The sequence below is a fragment of the Gastrolobium bilobum genome, unplaced genomic scaffold (assembly GCF_033153095.1).
Source record: "Gastrolobium bilobum isolate Gb01-03AN ecotype WA unplaced genomic scaffold, APGP_CSIRO_Gbil_v1 utg44780, whole genome shotgun sequence".
Classification (NCBI taxonomy): domain Eukaryota; kingdom Viridiplantae; phylum Streptophyta; class Magnoliopsida; order Fabales; family Fabaceae; genus Gastrolobium; species Gastrolobium bilobum.
Window position 1 is genome coordinate 13461 of NW_026899725.1, and position 21540 is coordinate 35000.

A 21540-nucleotide genomic window follows, 5' to 3' on the forward strand; every position below is an offset into this window, starting at 1 on the left:
TACTCGTCCAAAACGAGTCTGATCCAATAATAAAATTAATCATGTCATCAATATAAAAATTAATTTTTTTAAAATTTCAACTTATTAAAGAATCAGGTAACATATATTTATGTTTACTACACATGCATGCTTACACACACTAATTCACACACAACACATACTATCCACGACTATAATGTACCGACACTTCAAAAAATTTGACGTATCGTATCCGACACTCTCCCTCACTGTGACACTCCCTGACATTCCAACACGTATTGTAGAGATTCAAAAAAAGATTCAAAGATTGCATTGCATTTTTAGTTTCAACTATTAAATTCGTTGGATTACGATTATCATTTTATAGAATTTAATATAAATATTTGGGATACCTTATGTTTCTTTACAAAATTGATGGGTACTATAAGTTTAACTTAATTTTTTGGTTAAATTATTGAATATTAAATATAATATACATGATATAAATAAAAATTATTATTTAATATCAAAATGTGTCTTAATGTATTTAAATTAAGACATGTCTATCATAATATATTTAAAAATATTATTTAATATCAAAACATGTCTTAATGTATGTAAAATTAGAGTAAAACCCATTTTGGGTTCTTAACAAAAAACACGATCCTCACTTTAGTCTCTTACAAAAAAAATTAGTCGCTTGGTCCCTATAAAATTTAAAGCGGATCCATTTTAGTCTTTTTGAGAGACTAATGTGGATCTTTTTTGAATTTTTGAGGGACTACGATTTCAACTAAATGGGTCCACTTTGAATTTCTTAGGAAAGTCAGGACTAATTTTTTTTTTGTAAAGATTAAAGTGGGAATCATATTTTTTGTTAGGGATCCAAAAAGAGAATTTACTTTTAAAATTAACGTATGAGAATATTTTATCGTGTCTCGTGTCCACTCTGTGTCTATGTTGGTGCAATATATAGATCCTCAGTTTAACTTAGCGCGCTGCGAGGACACTATCCACGGTAAAACACACAATATTATTCTTTTTCTTCACTTCTCATTTTTACCCTATGTAGCATCGATACCGACACGGGACACGACACTCCGACAAGTTAATTCTAAAAAATGTTAGATTTCGACACGTTAGGACACGTTTTGATATTATTTAATATTTTTAATTTATGTAGTGTATATTATATTTAATATTTAATAATTTAACAAAAAAAATGAAACTATTCATCAATTTTGCAAAGAAACATAAGATATCCCAAATATTTATATTAAACTCAATAAAATGGTAACTGTAATCCAACGAATCTAATAGTTTAAACTAAAAACTCAACGCAACGCATCCTTTGAACTTTTTTTGAATTTCTATAATGCGTGTTGGAGTGTCGGAGCGTCGGAGAATGTCGGAAAGTGTCGGACACGAAGGTTTTTGAAGTGTCGGTGCTTCAGAAATTTATTTTGTACCTAATTGGGACAGGATTTTAGTTCTATCCCAAAGCATTAAGCTGCTTAGAGAAAAAAAAAATCCATCTCAAATTTCGTCTCTAATTTATTTAGGGATGAAATTTGTCTGTCTCTCGGAAGAAGATGGTCGTACTCATTTTGGCTGTACTAGAAAAGCAAGAATAAGATTGTTGAAGGTGTGGGAGAAAGCGCTGATAGTTAAACTCCTTGGTAGGAATACAGGAGTGGCTTTCATGAAAAAGAAGATTGAAATGTTATGGGCACGTTCTGGGAAGATCAATGTCACTGATGTAGGCAATGGTTTTTATGTGGTGCAATTTAGCAATACAGATGATCTTCTTTTTGCTCTAAACGGTGGTCCTTGGGTCATCTTAGGTCATTATCTTTCACTGAGACGTTGGGAGCCAGCTTTCTATCCACATGCAGCAAGTGTGATGAAGATTGCAGCATGGGTGCGTCTACCAGATATCCCACTGGAATTTTATAATGAAGCTTTCTTCCGTCGGATTGGAAACTGGTTAGGGAAATTGTTAAAGATTGATAGGACAACCAATGAACATGCTCGAGGATGTTTTGCCCGAATTTGCGTGGAACTGGATCTTGCTCAGTGTTTGAAGGGTGAATATGTGCTGAATGGAGCAACCAATCAGATAGATTATGAAGGTTTAGGCCTTATTTGTTTTCAATGTGGGCGTTATGGGCATAGTAAAGAATGTTGTCCTGAATCATCAGTTGATGGAAACGATGGACAACAAAATTCAGAAGGAAAAAAGGATGAACTGAGTTCCAGAAAAATGGCTTGGGTCCTTGGATGGTGGTGCAGCGTCAACGTCGTCCAAGAATTCAAAACCAAACGGTAGACACCCGAAAGTAGGAAAAGGAAACTGTTAGACGTGATTTAAGGCATAATCATGTGAATAATCAACCGCAATCAAGTCCACTAATTACGGTTGACAGCCAATCTAATTCCTGTTTTGCTGTTTTAATGAGCTCCACTGATAACGGTACTGTTAATCATTTGACAGAGAATAATCCGGTTGTGGATTTAAATGACGCAGCTGTGGTGGGCCCTCCTGAAAATATTACTGCCAGTCAATTTCAAGGGACAAAGCAAAGAAACCCTAGAAGTCATACTACCGTTGAATTACATGAGCAACCCCATTGATTTACCTTAAGTGGAACTGAGACAGGTCATGCTAAGGAGCAGCAATTAAATGGGATGCAAACTGAACGTGGTCTTTCAAGCATTAACACGGATAAACCTAGGAGGCAGCGTATGAATCAGACTACTAAGAATCTTGGTAGCAAAAATGATGGGGACCCTATGATGGTTACGACTAATGCTGTTGAGTTTAGCACATAGTCTAATCAAATGAAGGTGGATAAGGAGGATCAAATTTCTCGCGAACCAGGTAATGGGCTATCTAATCCTAAGGCTCCTGATCCAAGTAGGGGCACATGGAAGCATATTCAAATGAATTATGATCTCAATAATGAGGTTGAGATGGTTTCAGAATCTGATATTCAGTTCGATGAAAATGGGATGGCAGAAGACCCGAATTCTTGCCAACTTACCATTGATTAATGTCTTTAGTTACATGGAATTGCCGCGGTGCGGCTAAAAAATGCTTCAAATCAACTTTTCAAATGATGGTTCGAAGGTATAAGATTGATGTTGCAGCTATTCTTGAACCTCGGGTGAGTGGTTCGAGAGCAAAGCAGATTATTAGAAAGCTGGGGTTTACTGACTCAATAGTGGAGGAGGCTCAAGGTTTTACAGGAGGACTTTGGCTTCTCTGGAATAATGATGGGTGTTAGGTTCAAGCCATCAAACAGACTCATTAATTCATCCATGTTCGTGTTAGATTGGCGGATGATCAAGCTTTTCTTTATACAATTGTCTATGCAAGTCCTCGAGAAGAAATTCGGAAGGGACTTTGGGAGGATTTAATCCAGTTAGAGAAAAATATCTCTGATCCTTGGTTAATTGCAGGTGATTTTAATGAAATTGTTTTCCCTAATGAGAAACATGGTGGAGCGCCAGTTGACATTCAAAGATGTAGTAAGTTTGCTTCCCTTCTGACTGATTTAAAGATGATTGATCTTGAAGGTATAGGCTCAAAATTTACATGGAGAGGACCAAAATTTCTCCATTTAGATATAGTCTTTAAACAGTTGGATCGTGCTTGCAGTAACGCTGATTGGAGAGTAATCTTTCAAGAAGGTCAGGTTCGAGTGCTTCCTCGTATCAACAGTGACCATGACCTAGTCCTTATCACTTTGGAGCCAAGGAAGGATGATGGGGTGGAAAGACTGTTTCGGTTTCATTCTTTTTGGATGGATCACCAACATTTCAATACCTTCATTAAAGAGAACTGGCGTGAGGATCAACCAATAGTTGATAGTATTTGAGATTTTACTCCTCTTATCAAGCAGTGGAATAAAGAAGTTTTTGGTAATATCCAGCATAAAAAGAACAGGTTGATAGGTAGATTTGAAGGAATCCAGAGAGCTATTTCTGAGCAGAATAAAAGTCACCTGGAAAAGATTGAAGCCAGGATAAGGAGTGAACTTGATCAAGTCCTAGAGCAGAAGAAGATTATGTGGTTTGAAAAATCTCGTGCTAATTGGATAGCTCACGGTGATAGGAATACAAAGTATTATCATACAAAAACAATTGTCCGTCGTCGGAGGAGCAAAATTCTGGAGTTGAATGATGCAATTGGAAATTTGGTGAGAGGAGACCACAATATTTCCAGGGTAATTAATGATTATTTTTCTAATCTTTTCTCTGAAGATAACCATGATCGAGTTTGGGTCCAGACGAGTTGGCCGAAGGTGAATGATGATATTGATTCCCAGGTAGGTGCTAAAATCTCGAAAGATAAAGTTCGTCGAGCTTTTCTCTCTATGAAAGCTTCGAAAGCTCCAAGGGAGGATGGGTATACAACGACTTTTTACAAGAAGAATTAGGCCCTTATTAGTGAGTAGATTCGGAGGGATATTCAGTGTTATGTAGATAACCCTACTAGCATTGAGGAAGTGAATAGTACTTTAATCACTTTGATCCCAAAAATTCCTAAACCAATGTGTGTTTCTCAATTCAGACCTATCTCTTTGTGTAACGTTTTCTATAAAGGTTTGAGCAAGATCATTGTGGATAGGCTTAAGCTTGTAATGGAGACTTGGGTCTCCCCTTATCAGGCTAGCTTTGTGCCGAATAGACAATTATAGGATAACATTATTGTTGCAAAGGAGCTGGTTCATACTATGGGAAGAGCTAAAGGGAAGAGAGGTACAATGGCAATCAAACTGGACCTTGAAAAGGCTTATGATAAACTCAGCTGGAGTTTTATCTATAAAGTGCTTGTTCGAAGTCCAAATTCCTGATTGGATGATTGGTGTTATTATGGCATCAATAACGTCCAACCGATCGAGAGTTATGATTAATGGAGTGGCTTCAGATGTTATAGTTCCTCATAGGGGAATTCGACAAGGGGATCCAATATCTCCTTATATTTTTGTGCTTTGTGCTGAGAAATTATCCCACTTGATAGTTGAAAAAGTGAATTTGGGTGTGTGAAAGCCTATTAGAGTCACTAGAAGAGGGCCGAGTGTGTCTCACCTTCTTTTTACAGATGATATTATCCTCTTTGCGGAAGCAGATATGGAGCAAGCAAAGGTGATTATGGAGTGTCTAAATCTTTTATGTGAGATGTCAGGGCAAAGTGTCAGTGCTAATAAATCTTTGATTTATTTTTCCCCGAATATTGATAATCAAGTTGCTGATAGGATTGTTAATAGAATGGGTTTCAAGCGTACTTCGAGTATTGGCAAATACCTAGGTTCTATTGTCAAATAAGGGAGATATATAAAAGCAGATTATGGAGCAATCAAGGATCGGATCAGGTCAAAACTGGATGGTTGGAAAGGTCAATGTTTATCTTTTGTCGGTCGTGTTACTTTGGTGAAATCGGTCATTGCTAGTATTCCTTCATTCCATATGCAAAATGGGCTACTTCCAGTAACGCTTTGTGATGAGATTGAGCAATTACAAAGGTCCTTTATTTGGGGTAATCAAGATAGCAGAAGTCACGCTCATCTAGTAGCCTGGGATCAAATGTACAAACCAAAAGATAGAGGTGGCTTGGGGATAATCAATCTTCGTATTCAAAATAAGGCTTATATTCATAAGTTGGCTTGGAAGATTTTAACCAAGAAAAATGAGTTATGGGTGCAGATATTATTAGCAAAGTATGGTAGAGGTCAAGACCTAAGGAGGGGTATAAAAGCTAAATCGTATGACTCTAAACTTTGGCGTAATCTTGCTAAGTGTTGGAGTAAGTTCCTTGATGGTCTTAGATGGGAAATAGCAGATGGTTCTGATGTAAAGCTCTGGACTGATAACTGGTTGGGATGGGAAAAAACTTTGCTGCAGCTGTCGATTAACAAGGTACCATGGAAAGAAAGTCAGAAGTTCATTGCTGATTATATGGTGGATGATGATTGCAGTCTTGAATTTATTCACAGCTCTCTTGATTCAGATATAGCTGATGTTGTAACTAATCACTTAAGGCCCATTCCAAGGAATGGCGATGATAGATTAGTTTGGATTAATAATCATAGCTCCACTTCTTTGGTTAAGGTTGCTTACAATAACCTGATGAATTTTCCAGAAGCTCTTCATGCTAGCTTATGGAAAAAGGTTTGGACTTGAAAAGGACCAGAAAGGGTGAAAGTGTTTATGTGGATGACTTTGTTATCTAAAATTTCGGTGCGTAGCAGAACCAACAAATGGAGTGGAGGTCCTAATGTCTGTCCTAGTTGTCCTAATCAGGAAGAAACTATTCTCCATGTTTTACGTGATTGTAGACATGCGAGGAAATTCTGGCAATTCTGGTTTAAAGGTATGATACCAAACTCTTTTTTGATGTTGAGTTTGCAGGATTGGTTGAATTCCAATAGAGAGAACTTGTGGACTTCAAGCGAAGTTAAGGACTGGAGGGACATCTTTTATACTACGGTTTGGTTTTTATGGAAATGGAGAAATTTGGAGATCCATGATGATCTCTTTCGACGGGAAGAGCAGTCGACAGCAACAATTTGGTATTTCATTCAACAAATTGTGCAGTCTCGAGCTACAAATGGGCGCTTAAGTTCCGATGATAGCAGTTGGGTAGCTCCTCAGCAAGGTTGGGTCAAGTTGAATTGTGATGGAGCCTCTTATAGTAGCAGGAATAAAGCTAGTTGTGGGGGTATTTTAAGAGATCATACTGGATCCTTTCTGGGAGGTTTTTATTGTGATGTTGGTTTTTGTAATCCCGTTGATGCAGAACTTTGGGGAGTATTGAAAGGTTTGGAGTTGGTTTGGGGTACTAGCTTAAAAAATATAGAAGTGGAATGTGATTCTAACCAAGCCATTCAGATTTTGAAGGATGTTCATGATGATCCAAGAGACTCTCAAGTAACTAGAAGATTGAGATTATGGTTAAAAGCAGATTGGACTATTCGTTTAGTTCATACAAAGAGAGATAACAATAAGCGTGCTCATTGGTTTGCAAAGGCTGGTCAGAATGATAATCTTCACTTAAAGATTTTTACTGATCCTCCTCCTGAGGTTATGGGTCTTATAGATAATGATGCTAGAAATATGTCTAGCTTCATAGTTTCTGAGTTGTAGTTTTCTTCTGTTTCTGGGGCTTAGCCCCTCCTTATTTACAAAAATAAAAATAAAAATTGTCTGTCTCTAATACTTATTATTTTAGTAGTGAAATAAAAGCTTATCCGAATGTTATATAAAAAAAAAAAAAAAAAAGAAGCTTATCCGAATGTGGTAAAAAATGCAAAAGTTTTTTTTTTTTTTTTTTCTAAACTTCCTAGATACGGAAACCAAATTTAACATGCATTACTGGTCTCCAACCCATAACCATATTTGAATTGTAGGTGAGTGGGTCCTTTCCAGAGGCTGGTTGGATCAAGTTAAATGTTGATGGATATGGTGCCAATAGGGGAAGGCTGACAGGTTGTGGGGCATTCTAATTGGTCTCAATCTGTCTTGGGAACAAATTTTAGAAGAATTCATCTTGAAAAAGATTCAAATGTGGCTTTGGATCTCATAGGAGGAGGCTGCTAAAACAATCACCCTTGGTCAAATCTAGTGTACAGGGTCCAAGATCTCTTAAGTAGGAATTGGGATATATTATATATATCAAGATATCTCATACGGTCATACCATAAAAGGCTAACATCGCAACCGACCGGTTAGCTTCTCAAGCTTATAACCATGAATGAGAAATTGATTATTTTCAAGGAGAGTCCAAATAATTGTATATATGGTGAGGCTACAAATTGATTTAAGGGGCACCTCTTGGCCCAGAATTGTAGCTATTGGCTAGTTCTTTGTTGTAGTTTATTTTTCTTTTTGTATAAAAAAAAAAAAAACTTCTTGATGTTAGAAATAAAATTCAAGTGAGTGAAAAATATTACATTGATTAAAAATAGATAAAATGAGAACAAAATAAATTAAAAAAAAAACTCATTGCTTTGGGTTGAAATGTGATATCAACACATGTAGTGTGGTTTGTCTGTTAGCCCATTGGTGGGCTCCCTAGTACTGTTCTAACACTTTTTATATATGGATATTGTTTAATTTTATTTATAAAGTAATGAAAATATATATAATTTTGTTTGTGAATAATAAAAGTTTATATCATAAAATAATTAAATCTGTTTCATGTATTTGAATTTATATAATATTACAGGGTCTTTTTATATACATATAGGGGGTTTTGTTTTTAATTATGGGTGTTTTGGACATTTAATTTATAATTTTATTATTAAGGATATTTTTGACATTTTATATATTAAGGATATATCTGGTATTTGGGAAGTTAAATGATACGAATTGAAATTCCAATGGATCTAACCAGTAAGTTTGAAACCATACGAGCTAAACTATGAATGATATAACCATTAAGTGAATGAAAGTGAAGTTTTTCCTTAATTAAATTCTGCCTGAGAGTATGTATCAAAAAAATTCTGCCTGTATTTTATTTCGGGGAATTGAAAGTAAAAGAAAACATAATTGAATAGTATTTAAGAAGTAAAATTAAAAAAAAAAAAAAAGCCAAATGTCCAAAATACCAAATATATCCTTAATATTTGGTATTTGTTTCAAATAAAGAATAGTTATAGCTTCGAAAAAAAGTATAAGTTAAAAGTTAAATATTTTTTTCAAAAATCAAATATTTTTTTTTTAAAATCTAAATAGCTATAGCTTTTATAAAAATATTTTTAAAATAAAAAAATTATAAAATTTTTTATTTTAATAATTCAATACCAACGTGTTCTAAGTAAAAATAGCTGATGATCATTTTGATCCCCGTTTGAGAGATTTTTAGCTTATCCACTTTATTATTTAAACAATTTCATTTACATATGATTCTCTTGCATCAAATTTTTCGTGCCATGGTCAAGTAAATATGTCTAAACAACAGGATCAATCGATTTCGTATACATTTTTTTCCGATTACATTTTTTGTGCCATTGTCAAGGAAATGTTTAAACTGATCTTCTGCAGTTTCCAGAAACTGCAGAACACCTTGACAGTAACAATGATTATATTGCATAGTAAAATATCAATAAAATTTTTTTTTATAAAATTTGAACAGTGAGATTAATAATTGCACAATCTGCAGTTTTTTGGGCAATTGCAGAGGATTTTAATCCATCTGAACGGATTGTGGTATATTAACATGGCTATTACTACTCTACACTCTACAGCTCAGGCCTTTTTATTTTATTTTTTTGGTAGGACCATGAGATGCCTATTACTGTTTTAGGGACTAAACATTTACTCTTGCTCTTACCTTAGATTAGAGGTGTTAACGGATAGAGTCGAGCCGAGTTTTGATCTTAAAAGATTAAGTCTGTATTTAAATGTATCAGTCTGGTCAAGCCTGTTGCCTGTTATGAATATAATTTCAGCCTGTGGCCCGTCTTACTTAAAAAAAATAAAAGTCTAGTTTAGCCTGTTTAAAAAAAATAAGACAACAAAAATTTATCCAAACAAAATATATAATCAACAGCACTAGTAATTTCATAAATATTCATAAATTTAATGTATATCCAAATAGTATAATATAAAATAAAATCATTCAAAAAGTCTGTTTAATTAATAAAATAGGATAAAATGGATTAAAGAGAGAGAGGGCTATCACAAGTAGTATAAAAAAATAAAAAAAATAAAAATTAATATATTAGGCAAGCCTGAGAGGCTCTAAGGTCGAACTTTTAAATTGGAACCCGATGCCTTTTTATTAAACGAACTTTTATACAAGTCCAAGCCTGGGTCCAACAATCAATTTTAAACATGTAAGCTCAAGCCTTTATGAGCCGAGCCAAAAGCCTCTGTAAGACCCCTGACTCGTTTAGCACCCCTACTTGAGATGCTTGTTATGAGATTCAACTATATATGCATCATGTATTTCTACGTAAAGGTTATGGAATCACTTACAACATTTGCCGATAATTACTACTCGAGGATTAAGGTAAGTTTTCATATTATTGGGTCACTTCAATATCTTTTGTTTTCGTTTCTTTGGTTTAATGATTGCATACTGATAATTGTCATACACAAATTCAAGCTTAACTAGAAAAGTAACATTTATATTGTGGCTTAGCGCTCACATGTTAAATAGTAAAAGGATTAATAGGGACCTTTTCCTCAAAATTAAAGAATATGCTTGCACTTATAATGTCAACTCAACTAACTAAAGGGTTGTCTTATAAATGTCGGTGTAATTGGATTTGTGGAAGCTTTTTAGATCACTGTGATTGGGATCAAAGGCGGATCCAAGTGTTAGAGAAGGGGGGCAAGTGCCCACCCTTAAAATTTGATGCAAAAATATAAAAACATTTTTCTCTTAAAATTCAAATTTTTCTAATTTAATTTTGGGATAGGATATTGTAATAATCAAATAGTGTTACCACCAATATTACTACCAATTGATTTCACCATTAGATCGATTATGTTGATCCAACGGTTATATTTTTTCTATCTTTGTATAGTTATGATTACCCTTATTTAATACTTTATATTTATTTTCACCTTTGTATGATTATGATTTTCCATATTTAATGATTTTGCATTAAATATGGGGATCATAACCATACAAGATGAAAATAAATATAATTGTTAAATCAACATAATCGTTCTAACGGTGAAATTGATTGGCAGTAACATTAGTGGTAACCCTAGTTGATTGTTACGATATCCTATATCCCTTTAATTTTCCTCCTATTTTATTTTCTCGTAAGTTTTTTTTTTTCCTCCTCCACCTTCATTATCCAAACCTAACAGCAGAGAGCTCGTTTGCATCTACATACTGATTCATCTCCTCTCAAACCTCAATCTCCGTTATTAGAACTTGGAACATTTGTTTCTTTCTCCATCATCGGTCAAGTTGAGTCGCAATCTGTCCAAATCTAGATCTAAACCAGACCTAGCCAGTCGACACCTGCTCGCAAGTCACGTTCCAGACCAGACCTAGATCTATATGTACTTAAACAGTGCCCACCCTTCATTAATTTCCTGGATCCGCTACTAATTGGGATATAACATATCATTGTTGTTTTTCTGATTACCTCTTATAGCGCAAATCATAGATGATGCTCCACGAATCGGTGTCTTTTATGTCACGGCACGAATTTACGAACCGGTCTCTTCTGTGTCACAGCACGAACAGATCTCTCAAGTTTTGGTAAACCTTCCAAGCTATCTCTCGAAAGGGAAAGAGAAGTGTGTATGCACTTTTCAGATCTGAATTTACCTCTTATGTTCAATGACCTAGAGGATGATGATTTAAGTAATAATATATATATATATATATATATATATATATATATATATATATATAGGTGCCAAAAAACCCTAATCTTAAATTCTCTATGAGCTCTAGATTTCTTGAACTTTTCTTATACTTAGCTCAATTGAGCTTTAGTAAAAGAGCATATCCGACAATAAATTACTGGAGCTTACTATCCCTGAATGGGTGGGTACACATGGAATTCAATTCAAAGTCTCTCATTTTGGCTGGCATACAAAGTGTTAGCGTACGTTGAAGAGAATTTCTGAATGAAATAGTTAGGAAGCACGTGAATATCGCACTTGCTAGTGACAATCACATCACATGTAAACAGCTCACTGTATAGATTGTCATGATCCTATAAATGATGTCTATTGACTAATATAATAATGACCCATTTTGTGGTTCAATTCCTTCGGAGCTGAGCTTGACTGCACTAGTGTCTTTATCAAGGGATTTTAAAGTGGAATGAAGAAAACAGCCCTTAAAAAAGAGAATCCAATCTCTTCCGGTATTCACTTCATGCTCCTTGTTTTTTAAACTTCACTGATTAGATCAAGATCTCACTTCTAATATTAAAATTTTAGGTTATGCATATTGTAATACCTCGTGTATACTCGATTTGTTAAGATGTCATCGTATTAAGCCACACTTAATTAAAAATACAGAATATCTTTTTCTTTTCAATTATGACGTCATTATACTTAGCCAAGTTGATTACTTAATCATTTTTATAAAAACATCGCCAGTATGTAAATTGCAAAAGACAGCTAACCGAAATACCTCATAAGATAATTAAGTGAGTATCTAAGTCACGGATCTATAACACGTAGTCCGGACAATATCCTGATACATTAATACAACTCCGAAATAAAAACATAAAGTCAAGTCAATGTGGCATGGACAAACCTCATGCTCACCAAATAGACAACATAACCAACAGAGTCTCAACACAGTAATCCATAAAGCTAATGACATAAACGATACAAACATAATCCAGCATCCAAGCATAGTCAGCATACATAAGCAGATAAACATCAGTCAACTAAGCTCTGGCCTCCAGCCGCTAGAGGTCTCAACCCCTGAGTTACCTAAACCTGAAATAAGCGCCCCAAAAGTGGGGTGAGATCTCTAAACAGAAGTCTCAGTAAGACAAGGGGTCCTCAAGGATCTTCCACCCCAAGCTCACTTACATGTGCAATATAAGTTCCAAAAACAGTTAAACAGTATAAGTTCCAAAACAGTGCAATGCAGCAGATAATCATGTCATGTGTGTTATAACTAATCTACTAGCCAGAGAAATGCAGGAATACGTCTATTACCCACACTAGCGCAAGACGCCACTTGCACCCACCCACAATGTCACCGTCTTGTATGACGCCACATACTCAGGCTTACCGTCTTAATGGAACAACAGATACATATTATAAGCAATTGCACATAAAGCTCAACAGCATTTTCAATTATCAAAGCATGTAAACACATCATGCATATAAACCATCCCCCCATGAGATATGGTGGAACAAACAATGGCTAAACCGAGGACACGAAAGCTTACCTTGCAAGCTAACAATCCAAGCCAAGAGTCCAACCAAGCTCAAAGCCCAAACACAGCAGAATCACAATCTGTTTTGGACCATCAATCATATCAATATTCAAACATACAAGCATAAGACATAAAGACAACGCATTTCCTTTACGTTTCATGTCTTTAGGCTTTTCACAAAGCCACAAGCCCTTAATCACTTAGATTCTGACTTAGATTAATTATTATAGAAGTTAAACTTAATCAATCTAGGGTCCACAAACCTCAAACACAGTTTTGTATGAACAGTACAGACATTGTCTCAAAATTCTCAGAATATCCGGATATATGTCGGGGGCATATCCCATATCCGGATATCTGCAGACCCCATATCCGGATATCGGTATCCGGATATCATATCCGGATATCCGTATCCGGATATCATATCCGGATATTTCGCGACAGAATGCAGTTTCTGCATTTCGCGAGATATCACTCCAAAGGTTGGGTTTTTAACCCATTCCAACGTCCAAGCATGCATTTTTACAGACTTTCATATTCATGTTTATGTTGGTTACTTCATTTAAACATATTACATGCCAAAACTCAAGCTTTAACCCATTAAAATTCATGATCAAGTTAAGGAACATACCCAAGGCTTCAAAACAGAAGCAAGAGGTGCTCTTGGAGCTCACTTAAAGCTCCCTAAGTTCTGACTTCTCAAGAAAATGAAAATGACCACAAAGCAAGGTATTTTCTCTCCAAAGGTGGCTTCTTGAAGCCACACAAACAAGGAACAAAGGCTCTTTCCCCACAAACAGTGAAGTCAGCCCAAGAAACACTCAAGAACAACCCACCAACTCAGAAAAGCATCCATTTTCACTTCCCAAAGCTTGAATGCACTCACCCATGGAGTTTTTGTGAAGAAACCAAGAGGAAATGAGGTCTCTTGATGTCTCAAATGAAGAGGGAAGAAGGTGGTAAGGTGGTTGGTCACAAACTCAGAAAACTCACGTAATGGAGAGGGAGGCTGACCTAGGATCATGTGTCACTCCTATATATAGCCTCATTAAGTTTTAATCATACTGTATTAGCACTAATCGCTACGCTTAGCATTTTAATCCCAAACTCAGGATTCCGAATCTACTCATTTTTATATGATTTGTCATATTTTTATTTTATTTTTCGCAGCACCTTTCTGGTACGTGCTTTTACATAGCCAATATCAATTCTGGCACCAGTTCTCATTATTTCGACTTGAAACTTGAAATCACAGTCCTACATATTATTCTACGAATATTCATGCACTTATAATAATTTTCTGGGATACTTCATCGGTACACATTTATACCGAGTAACAGAACTGGTATCTGCACTTTTCGTCGGAAAAGCGGCTTTCAGCATTATTACTCACTTACCAATATTATTTAAGCCTTATCATAATTATTAGGGTCAATTATGAAATTATTTCCTAATTTCTAGTAATTAATAAATTAACTTCCTTAATTAACGGTGTGGGTTCTTACATTCACCCCACATTTTTAGGATTTTGTCCTCAAAATCAGAAACATACCTGTATCGAAAGTCGGGATACTGCTGGAGAAGCTCATCCTCTCGCTCCCAAGTACACTCCTCAGGAGTTCTTGCAGTCCATTGCACTTTGACCATCGGAATGATCTTGCTCCTCAACTTCTTCTCGCAACGATCGAGAATCTTGAGTGGTCCGACGGGAGTTTTCAAGTTCTCCCGAACTTCCACATCATCCGGTTGCACCACGTGTGAAGGATCCGCTACATACTTCCGAAGCTGAGACACGTGAAACACGTCGTGGATGTTGGCCAAGTTCGGAGGCAAGGCAAGTCGGTAGGCAACAGGTCCTACTCTACCAATTATCTAGTAGGGCCCAATGAATCGCGGGCTCAGCTTCCTTACTCTGAGCGCCCGACCAACACCGGTGACATGTGAAAGTCTCACAAACACGTGCTCACCCTCACTGAACTCCAGTGGACGATGCTTGATATCGTAGTAACTCTTCTGGCGATTCTGCGCTTGCTTCAGTTTCTCTCGGATCATCTGGATCTGCTGGGTATCTTGGATAAAGTCCAAGCCAAACAACTCCTTATCTCCAACCTCAGACCAGCAGGTAGGATTCCGACACCTCTTACCACACAACGCCTCGTAGGGTGCCATGCACAGGTTAGCATGGAAACTGTTGTTATACGAAAATTCCACCAATGGCAGGTACATATCTCATGTTGAACCATGCTCCAAAGTGCAAGCCCTCAACATGTCCTCCAAGGTCTGGATGGTCCGCTCAGTCTGAGGGTGATAGGCGGTACTCAATCTCAACTACGTACCGAAGGCTTCCTGCAGCGCCTCCCAGAACCGAGATGTGAACTTCAGGTCCCTATCACTGATGATACTCTCGGGCACCCCGTGAAGCCTCACAATCTCGCGAACATACAGCTTGGCCAACTGCTCGGTAGTGAAGCTCACCTTCACTGGAAGAAAATGGGCAGACTTCGTCAGTCTGTCCACAATGACCCAGATAGAGTCATAGCCAACCTGATTCTTTGGCAAACCCACCACGAAGTCCATGGAAATGCTCTCCCATTTTCATTCCGGAATCTCAAGAGGTTGAAGCTTACCAGATGGCTTCTGGTGTTCTATCTTCACCTTTTGGAAAATCAAACACTTGGACACATACACAGCTATGTCCTTCTTCATACTCGGCCACCAGAAATTTTGCTTCAAGTCCTGATACATCTTTGTAGCACCAGGGTGAACCGTGAACTGGCCCTTATGGGCCTCTGCCATAACCTCTTCGGTCAAAGGACCTCGAGGAACCACAATCCTCTTCTGGAACAACAAAAGTCCATCCTCATTCCAAGACACACCGTCTTGATTCTTCACGTAGTCCAAGCACTCTCTCTGTACTTACACATCTTGGATCTTCTCCATAAGCTCATTCTTAACTCTCACAGTCTCCATCTCGAGTAGTACACCCCAAACAAGGAAGTCACCGTCAGGTCTCGAAACTTCTCGATAACATCAAAGTCACCAATCGACAAACTGGATAGACTCACGGATTTCTGACTCAGAGCATCAGCTACCACATTAGCCTTGCCAGGATGATACTTCAACTCAAAGTCGTAGTCCTCCAGAAACTCCATCATTCTCCTTTGCCTCATATTCAGCTCCTTCTGATCAAACAAGTAATTCAAACTCTTGTGGTCACTGAACACAGCGAACTGCATACCAAACAGATAATGCCTCCAAATCTTGAAAGCAAAAACAATAGCAGTCAACTCCAAATCATGAGTTGGGTAGTTCTCCTCATGAGGCTTCAACTGCCTCGAAGCATAAGCAACAACTCTGCCGGTCTGCATCAAAACACAACCCAGCCCCTTTCCAGAAGCATCACAGTAAAGCTCAAACTGCTCATCAAGATCAGGAAGAATCAACACAGGTGCAGTAGTCAATCTTTCCTTCAACTCCTGAAAGCATTCCTCACACTCGTGAGTCCACACAAATGGAGTCTCCTTTCGGGTAAGGCGAGTCAATGGAAGAACAATCGTGGAGAATCCCTTGATGAACCTCTGGTAGTAACCTGCCAAACCCAAGAAACTCCTCACCTCAGTAACCGTCTTGGGCCTCTCCCAATCTAACACAGCTTCAATCTTGTTGGGATCCACTACAACTCCCTCGGCGGAAATCACATGCCCAAGAAACTTCACAGACTTGAGCCAAAACTCACATTTTGAAGGCTTAGCGTATAGTTTTTTCTCCTTCAGCACTTGCAACACAATCCTCAAATGCTTAGCATGCTCCTCCTCCGTCTTGGAGTAAATCAAGATATCGTCAATGAAGACGATCATAAACTTATCCAGGTACGGCTGGAAAATCCTATTCATGTAATCCATGAACACTGTGGGTGCATTTGTGAGTCCAAAAGGAATCACCAAATACTCAAAGTGACCGTATCTCAAATGAAACGCGGTCTTAGGGACATCCTCCAGCTTCACCCGAATCTGATGGTATCCAGACCGGAGATTGATCTTCGAATACACACAAGCACCCCTGAGCTGATCCAGCATATCATCAATACGCGGAAGAGGATACTTGTTCTTGATCGTCACCTTGTTCAACTGCCTGTAGTCGGTGCACAATCGTATAGTCCCGTCTTTCTTCTTCACAAAGATGACCGGTGCTCCTCAAGGAGACACACTCGGTCGAATGAAGTCTTTCGCTGAAAGATCCTCAATGTGCTTCTTCAGCTCAGCCAACTCCGGTGGTGACATCCGATATGGAGCTAATGAAATAGGTCACACACCAGCCAACAAGTCTATGGAGAACTATATCTCTAGCTGTAGCGGAAACTCAGGAATCTCCTCAGGAAACACCTCGAGGAATTTCCCCACCACAGGAATGCCAGTGATATCCTCTTGTGTCCCACTCACCAAACCTCCCAACATGACATAAACAAATGCCCTTGCTCTCAAGGCTCTCCTAGCCTGCAGCAATGAAATATAAGGCGAGGAACTGGTTGTGGAGTCACACGGAGACATCACCACGCGCTTCGCACAACAGTCAATCATCACACAATTTCTGGACACCCAATCCATGCCCAGAATGATTTCCAGATTAGCCATCGGCAACCCAATCAGATCTACCGAGTAGTCACAGCCATCCCACTGAAACACGACATCTCGATGTACAGTGGTAGAATCACACTTTTCTCCGGTGGCGGTGGTCACCCGCAACGGTGGAGAAAGCACATACATGGACAACTCAAGCCCCACAGCAATCGGGGTTGCAATAAAGGAATGCGTATCCCCATAGTTAAAAAAATACATCAACAAAAGATCCACCAATGCAAACAGTACCTCTGACAAGGTTCGGAGCTCGGTTCTACTGCTGGCGATCCAATGTATACACACGTCCAGTAGCAGGTGGCACTGCCAGTGCCGAAGTAGGTGGAAGGGGAACCATCTGAAGTGGAACTGCCTGAACTGAAGCAGCTCTCGCCATCGACGACGGACAATCTCTAGAGTAGTGGCGCTCCTTGCCACAGTGAAAACAGATCAGTTGCCCCGTAGCACAACGTCCTACAAGCTCCTTTCTACACCCCAAACACCTAGGAGTGGAAGGAGGCCTAGCAAAACTTCCCTGCTGCGAAGAAGTCCTCTTGAACTGACCAGGCGCTTGCCTAGCCGCAAACTGCTTTCCTTTGCCCTTTCCAGCAAACTTCCTGTCTTTCCAGGAAGTGGAACTACTCGTTCCCTTCGTCTCAGCAATCTTGGCCTTCTTCACCTTACTCGTAATACAGACATCCTCGATGTCCCGACACTGCTACGCCAATGTCCCAAAATCTCTCGAAGCCCCTCCAGTAAGGGGAACAACTATCTCCTCGCTAAGTCCCTTACGGAACTTAGCAGCCAAAAAAGTCAGAGTAGGCATAGCCATCCGAAAGTGTGCAAACTTCATCAGCTTATTAAACTTTGTCAGGTACTCGTCAACACACAACGAGCCCTGCACCAACCTATCGAACTCCCCCTGCTTTCTCTCATGCGCATCATAAGGGAAATACCGACCCATAAAGCAATCCTCGAAGAATGGCCATGTCATAATATGACCCTGCATCTCAAAAGCGTGAGAGGTGTTCATCCACCACTCATGGGCATCACCCTCCAACATATACGTCGCAAACATCAACTTCTGTGGATCAGTACACTGCATGACCCGAAAGATCTTATCCAGCGCCTGAAGCCATCTCGCCGTAGCAATAGGATCATAAGACTTATCAAAGGAAGGTGGCTTATGCTTGCGAAAAGCATTAAGCCGGCGGTCAATCACATCACGGTCTTCAGCAGGCTCTACGTAGGGTTCCATCACCCCAGTGTGTTGACCAGTGCCCTCAACATGACTCTGGCTGATCTAGTGGCTCCACATAGGGTTCCATTACCCCAGTGTGTTCACCTCTCGAACGACGTCCATCATTGCCAAGTTGGCCAATCTAGTGGCCTCCTGATCGGCTTGTCTAGCCGCTTGCATCTCAGCCAATGCAGTCAGGACAGGATCCGGCTGATCCTCGTTCGTCTTGCGGTTTCTCCTAGGAATTACCATGACTCTGCACAAGTTACACAAAGAATGAGTTGATTAGGCCCACGCAATGTGGTCACACATGCATTATCATAGCAAAACCCAACAGAGAAAACACACAAGACAGACTCACAACAAACAATCCTAAGTTATTGCAATACATACAGGCTTTTCCCTAGAAAGTGCTCTGATACCATAAAATGTAACACCCCGTGTATACCCGGTTTGTTAACATATCATCGTATTAAGCCACGCTTAATTAAAAATGCAGAATATCTTTTTCTTTTCAATTATGACGTCATTATACTTAGCCAAGTTGATTACTTAATCATTTTCATAAAAACATCGCCAGTATGTAAATTGCAAAAGATAGCTAACTGAAATACCTCATAAGATAATTAAGTGAGTATCTAAGTCACGGATCTACAACACGTAGTTCGGACAATATCGTGATACATTAATACAACTCCGAACTAAAAACATAAAGCCAAGTCAATGTGGCATGGACAAACCCCATGCTCACCAAATAGATAACATAACCAACAAAGTCTCAACACAGTAATCCATAAAGCTAATGACATAAACGCTACAGACATAATCCAGCATCCAAGTATAGTCAGCATACATAAGCAGATAAACATCAATCAACTAAGCTCCGGCCTCCTGCCGCTAGAGGTCTCAACCCCTGAGTTACCTGAACCTGAAATAAGCGCCCCAAACGTGGGGTGAGATCTGAAAACAGAAATCGCAATAAGACTAGGGGTCCTCAAGGATCTTCCACCCCAAGCTCACTTACATGTGCAATATAAGTTCCAAAAATAGTTAAATAGTATAAGTTCCAAAACAGTGCAATATAGCAGATAATCATGTCATGTGTGTTATAACTAATCTACTGGCCAGAGAAATGCAGGAATACGTCTATTACCCACACTAGCGCAAGACGCCACTTGCACCCACCCACAGTGTCACCGTCTTGTATGACGCCACATACTCAGGCTTACCGTATTAGTGAAACAACATATACATATTATAAGCAATTGCATATAAAGCTCAACAGCATTTTCGATTATCAAAGCATGTAAACACATCATGCATATAAACCATCCCCCCATGAGATATGGTGGAACAAACAATGGCTAAACCAAGGACACGAAAGCTTACCTTGCAAGCTAACAATCCAAGCCAAGAGTCCAACCAAGCTCAAAGCCCAAACACAGCAGAATCACAATCTGTTTTGGACCAGCAATCATATCAATATTCAAACATACAAGCATAACACATAAAGACAACGCCTTTCCTTTACGTTTCATGTCTTTAGGCTTTTCACAAAGCCACAAGCCCTTAGTCACTTAGATTCTGACTTAGATTAATTATTACAGAAGTTCAACTTAATCAATCTAGGGTCCAAACACCCCAAACACAGTTCTGTATGAACAGTACAGACACTGTCTTGAAATTCCCAGAATATTCGGATATATGTCGGGGCATATCCGGATATCCAATATCCGGACATGCATGTCAGGATATCATATCCGGAGATGCATGTCCGGATATCCATATGCGGATATCTGCAAACCCCATATCCGGATATCATATCCGGATATTTCGCGACAGAATGCAATTTCTGCATTTCGCGAGATATCACTCCAAAGGTTGGGTTTTTAACCCATTCCAACGTCCAAGCATGCATTTTTACATACTTTCATATTCATGTTTATGTTGGTTACTTCATTTAAACATATTACATGCCAAGACTCAAGCTTTAACCCATTAAAACTGATGATCAAGTAAAGGAACATACCCAAGGCTTCAAAACAGAAGCAAGAGCTTCTCTTGGAGCTCACTTGAAGCTCCCTAAGTTCTGACTTCTCAAGAAAATGAAAATGACCACAAAGCAAGGTCCTTTATCTCCAAAAGTGGCTTCTTGAAGCCACACAAACAAGGAACAAAGGCTCTTTTCCCACAAACAGTGAAGTCAGCCCAAGAAACACTCAAGAATAGTCCACCAACTCAGAAAAGCATCCCTTTTCACTTCCCAAAGCTTGAATGCACTAACGCATGGAGTTTTTGTGAAGAAACCAAGAGGAAATGAGGTCTCTTGATGTCTCAAATGGAGAGGGAAGAAGGTGGTAAGGTGGCTGGTCACAAACTCAGAAAACTCACGTAATGGAGAGGGGGCTGACCTAGGATCATGTGCCACTCCTATATATAGCTTCATTAAGTTTTAATCACACTGTATTAGCACTAATAGCTACGCTTAGCATTTTAATCTCAAACTCAGGATTCCGAACCTACTCATTTTTATAAGATTTGTCATATTTTTATTTTATTTTTCGCAGCACCTTTCTGGTACGCGCTTTTCTATAGCCCATATCAGTTCTGGCACCAGTTCTCATTATTTCGACTTAAAACTTGAAATCACAGTCCTACATTTTATTCTAGGAATATTCATGCACTTATAATAATTTTTCGGGATACTTCATTGGTACGCATTTATATCGAGTAGCAGAACCGGTATCTGCACTTTTCGTCAGAAAAGCAGCTTTCAGCATTATTACTCACTTACCAATATTATTTAAGTCTTATCATAATTATTAGGGTCAATTATGAAATTATTTTC

At 38.5% G+C, this 21540-nt stretch overlaps 2 protein-coding genes across 2 annotated transcripts; both read left to right on the forward strand.

The window, feature by feature from the left end:
• The first annotated feature begins 1522 nt into the window (after positions 1-1522).
• Positions 1523-2287, forward strand: LOC133292949 (uncharacterized). The gene has a single exon (XM_061491441.1). It carries the CDS (start codon positions 1523-1525, stop codon positions 2285-2287), a length of 765 nt encoding a protein of 254 aa, XP_061347425.1.
• Positions 2288-3077: 790 nt separating this feature from the next.
• LOC133292945 (uncharacterized) lies at positions 3078-7107 on the forward strand. The gene is made up of 7 exons (XM_061491436.1): positions 3078-3238; positions 3293-3731; positions 3864-4369; positions 4632-5002; positions 5093-5254; positions 5309-6132; positions 6373-7107. The coding sequence occupies exons 1-7, from the start codon at positions 3078-3080 to the stop codon at positions 7105-7107; spliced, it is 3198 nt and encodes a 1065-aa protein (XP_061347420.1).
• Positions 7108-21540: the final 14433 nt, after the last annotated feature.

Bases quoted from the DNA above. Each gene is read 5' to 3' on its own strand.
- LOC133292949 (XM_061491441.1), top strand. From the start codon at position 1,523: ATGAAATTTGTCTGTCTCTCGGAAGAAGATGGTCGTACTCATTTTGGC.
- LOC133292945 (XM_061491436.1), top strand. From the start codon at position 3,078: ATGGTTCGAAGGTATAAGATTGATGTTGCAGCTATTCTTGAACCTCGG. The intron at 4,370-4,631 runs GTATACAACGAC...TCCCCTTATCAG, and splicing joins AAAGCTCCAAGGGAGGATGG to GCTAGCTTTGTGCCGAATAG. The intron at 5,255-5,308 runs GTATTGGCAAAT...ATATAAAAGCAG, and splicing joins GGGTTTCAAGCGTACTTCGA to ATTATGGAGCAATCAAGGAT.